This window comes from Nicrophorus vespilloides, unplaced genomic scaffold (assembly GCF_001412225.1).
Source record: "Nicrophorus vespilloides isolate i.1.1-1 unplaced genomic scaffold, Nicve_v1.0, whole genome shotgun sequence".
Lineage (NCBI taxonomy): Eukaryota > Metazoa > Arthropoda > Insecta > Coleoptera > Silphidae > Nicrophorus > Nicrophorus vespilloides.
Window position 1 is genome coordinate 3,489 of NW_017097622.1, and position 4,325 is coordinate 7,813.

Below are 4,325 nucleotides of genomic sequence, written 5' to 3' on the forward strand. Positions count from 1 at the left end.
AGGATTATAAAAGCATGCAATTGTAGGGTGAGGGAAGATGTATTTTTTTTTGTTTCCAATATTTCAATCTTGGGTCCATATATAAATAGTTGGGGGGTTGCAATCGCATGCAATTACAATAATAGATTTGCGAAGGAATCGAAGAGCCAAGAATCGTAACTTGTTGGCTCTCCAATAGAAGAAAGAAAAGAATATTAATTACACGAAAAGCCAAAAAGAAAAAACGTTAATAATTGTGTTTAATTCGTTTCTTGCATTGGTCGTTAAATGATGTGTGCAAAAATTTGTTGTCAACAAAAAGAAAATGGTTCAATTTCGAATTACTTAAAAATTAAATGAGCACCTTTGGTTCTGGTAAAATGAAATGAAGAAATTATAATAATAATACAACAACAAGGAGATTGCAAAACCACATCACGATCTTTCGGTTTCTTTCCTCCCTTTCTTTTCGTCTATATTGATTGATGTTTTTTTTTCTATAGAAAAAAAGAGAGGAGGAAGATGAAGAAAGGTAAGCAGTTTGAAGGGAAATTAACCTTTGCTGTGCTAACGTTCTCTATGTAATTTGTTTTTTTTATTTATAATAACTCAATAAGGTATGTAGATTGATCTACATGCTAATTGATTGTTAATTCAATGCGTTTATAATGTAATCGTTCGTATTGGATTGGTAACGTTTACTATAATGAATGGAGTTGCTTGGGTTAAGTTCCCTTCCCGTTACGACTTATTACCTAGAATTGCACATTTCGACATAAATATATTCATATTGTAATTAATTTGTTTACGTAATAATATATTAATATATAATATAAAAAAGCGCATGGGAATAATATTCGGGATGTTTTCGCACTGCTTTCTCGGTTCTACTTAACAACAAACATACATACGGTTTCACTTTCTGCGTGCAAGAAGCTAAGTTTTTTTCTTTTATGGTTGTTGTTTTGTTCTCTAAATAAATTGGATTTTCGGTTAACATCGCCGTCGTCGTAGAAGATGGAAACATCCCATGTGAGTTATCAGACTCTTCTCTTCATTATTATCAACTCGTTTCACTTAATTAAATCTCTGAACGGACTCATCACAATTTTTAAAGTAACAATGAAGATGATCGATAAATTTATTTAATATGAATAGAATGGAGATCCATCGAAAATTCCAAAGTACAAAAAGATGCGAGACGAACCGCGTCTTTCGGTTCGAAAGATTTACAAATTTTTTTTTTCGTTTATTTATTTATTTATTTTTTTTACTGTTAGTCTTGAGGCAAGATCCGCGGCGCTCCTCCACGTCGGTGGTGGCGGCCGAGACAACAAAGGTGACGTCTCTTAGGCGGTAAAGCTGCAACCAAGTTGCTGCTTTAGTATACAATAATATGGAAAAAATAAAACTACATCTTCTTTACCTCGTTTTCTTCTTGCACATCTTCGCCAGTTTCCTCCGTTTGAGGATCATTTCGTAGAGGACCTCGAGACCTTCGTGAAGGCCGTCCCCGGTGATGGCGCAGGCAGGCTGCACGTGCCACAGGTGTCCTCCGGAGCTGCCGCCTCCCAGCTCCGTCAGACCTAAGAGCTTCTCCAGATCCCTGGGTTCTCGAGCTCCCGGTAGATCCTGCTTGTTCGCCAGCACCAGGATCGGGACTCCGGTGTTCTCCGGCGATTTCACAGTCCGGATCAGTTCCATTTTGGCCTCCTCCATACGTTCCACATCAACACTGTCCAACACAAACACTATTCCATCCGTGCACCTCGTGTACGACTTCCACAGAGGTCGCAGCTTCTCCTGACCGCCGACGTCCCACACCAGGAAGTTGATGCCTTTCGCCTTTCCGATCATTCCCTTCACCTTCTCGCAGTTGAAGCCGATCGTCGGGACCGTGTTCAGGTATTGGTCGAATTTGAGCCGGTAAAGAGCCGTCGTCTTTCCGGCCGAGTCCAGTCCCAGCATCACCACGTGAAGAGTTCCCTGTCCAGATGGCAGCGCATCCAGCAGCGACGTGTTCTTTCCCATATTCGCCCCCATTTTCGTACCGATCCTATTACATCCTCTTCAGAAATAAACTCATAATAACACAAGTTATCTCCTGCAACAAAAATACAAAAAAAAATCATGAATACAAATTAGTTTTAAAAAAATACAAAATAAATAAAGAAACATGAAAACAACATCAAAACATCCTTTACATTTCTTGGAAATCACTATAAAACTATAAAAAATCAGATCAAAAATTAAGAAAAACTTCAACTTATAATATACAACAACAATTATGTAATTAATCTACCAAGGATAATTAGATAAAAATCCGTCTGGAAGGTTTAAACTGAATGAAAATGTCGTTGAACCAGATTACGTTTATTTTTTCTAGTTCCACCAATTAATTATAAAATTAATTAAAGGCACACTCGCGGAAATCTAATTAGTCGTCTGCCCTCACCGAAGCCTGAACACGAAATGCTTCAAGTTATTATTTTATATATTTTTTTATTCTACTTCTTGTATTTTTTCGTATATATATATATAAAAATATATATTTGCGCTGTTCTCTTCACGTTCGTACGCGTGATTCATATTTGAAAAAATGTCGGCTGTATTTTCATCCCGAAAAAAAACAAAACAAAACAAAAATCTATGAATAATACCCGGAGTTATCTTCACGACTTCCTTTCCAATTAGTAAAGTAAACACGTTTCTGGCTTCCCCGACGTTTCTTAAAATAAGGGTGGATAAAAGTAGATTCGGTTAGATTGTTGCAAGGTGTAGTATTAGGTTTGATTGAATTTAGTTAAAATTGATGTGGTAACGATGCTGTATGTTTTCATTGAGCTGACGCTGCTCGACTGACTGTGTGTATGTATGTGAAGTAATTACGCCTCTGTGCAGAGCCATAATAATGCATGTCCGTCCAATTGTAAAGGCCCTTTCTCCATCTCTATCCGACCCATCGACCATCCGCGCATCCATTCACTCGTCTGGGTCAACAAAAGAAAAAACAGCGCATTCCTGCTGTTAAATACTTTAAACACATGCTTTTGATACATCGTCGACCATCCAGAGAATGCGTACAACTTCCGCAACTAATCCGATCGATCACCACTTCGAAATCCGACGTCTGTCACAGCTAATGGACACAGCACATCGAGGACCCTCCTCGCTTCATTTCGCACATCGCTGCTCACCAACTGTTATCCTTCTTATTAACTTAATATATACTTTCTTAATATGTTATTAACATTAATTCTTGGACTTAATTAGCGCTCGACTTTTATTGCCTTCATTAAAATGTGTCTTTTGCACTTTCATCGTAATCAGCAGCAATAAACAAGGATTATATATATATTTTTTTTTACTTTTTCTCATTTCGATATAGGCGTAAAATGCATACGGGAATTGAAGAATATCGCCCCCAAGGACAGCAATAAACATGTTTATGGTCGGCCACACAAGCAACAGGTCTTAGATAAATGTTTGTATTATTTCCATATCATTTACATTCAGTAATAACGTCACCAGATGAAGACAAATGTTAAGACATCTTATGTATTCGGATCATTGATTTCTAGTAAACATTCATACGACTCTCAAGAAACTATCAAATACCAATTCAATTATACTTAACTATAGATCAATTTTTATTTGTACACCTTTTAAGAACTATATAGAACTATAGAAATTCTGGTGAAAAAATGTAGATGAGATGAGGAAAAGGATTGATTATTTGATTCATAAATCCAAGCCAAAGGAAAGAAGTTAATCGTGATTGCAAATATTTAATTAACATAATTTTGAAATGTAAACTGATCAAAATTAGTTTTTTTATTGAATAATCTATACTAATTAAGCTTACAAAAACTTCCTAAATATTTCTACAATAAATATTTACTAATTTAAAGAGAATTGTGTAAATAAAAGGTATGTCAATAAAATTAAAGCAAAATATGAATCGTTACAATGTTGCATAATTCTAAGGAAAATAGTTACACATTGAATAACATACGTGTATACATAATAATTATTACAAGCGTAAACTATAATAGTTTGTTTTCTCCCACTAATTGCATCTGCACTATACCTGTTCTGTATCCTCTAATTATTTGAGAAAGTCGATGGATTTGCAATATTTCCACACGTTTCTTCTTTGGCATTTAATTTCCGCACTTCTACCAATTGCACCGTAGACAGGAATACGTGAGGAAGGAAAACGATAGTAAACTATGGAAGTTCGACAGTGCGCGTGTATAATCGAACAATGAATGAATCGAAACATTAATATCTGAGCGGATAAAGGGCCGGAAATGTATTATTATTTTGTTGTTCGCTTGAAATCG

At 35.9% G+C, this 4,325-nt stretch overlaps 1 protein-coding gene across 3 annotated transcripts in view; it reads right to left on the bottom strand.

Annotated features, from left to right (window-relative positions):
* Positions 1–467: 467 nt before the first annotated feature.
* The window catches only part of LOC108560571 (ADP-ribosylation factor-like protein 4A), a 32,868-nt gene continuing 29,010 nt past the window's right edge, over positions 468–4,325 (bottom strand). Inside the window, exons 1-3 of one of the 3 annotated variants that reach the window (XM_017918185.1) lie at positions 4,070–4,319; positions 1,406–2,083; positions 468–1,341 (exon numbers count right to left, since the gene is read on the bottom strand). In XM_017918185.1, coding sequence (XP_017773674.1) covers positions 1,329–1,341; positions 1,406–2,022 — 630 coding nt within the window. In that variant the 5' untranslated portion in view covers positions 2,023–2,083; positions 4,070–4,319 and the 3' untranslated portion in view covers positions 468–1,328. Of the gene's footprint in view, positions 1,342–1,405; positions 2,084–2,639; positions 2,834–4,069; positions 4,320–4,325 lie in introns of those variants that run through there. The other 2 variants (XM_017918184.1, XM_017918183.1) reach the window with 2 other exon arrangements.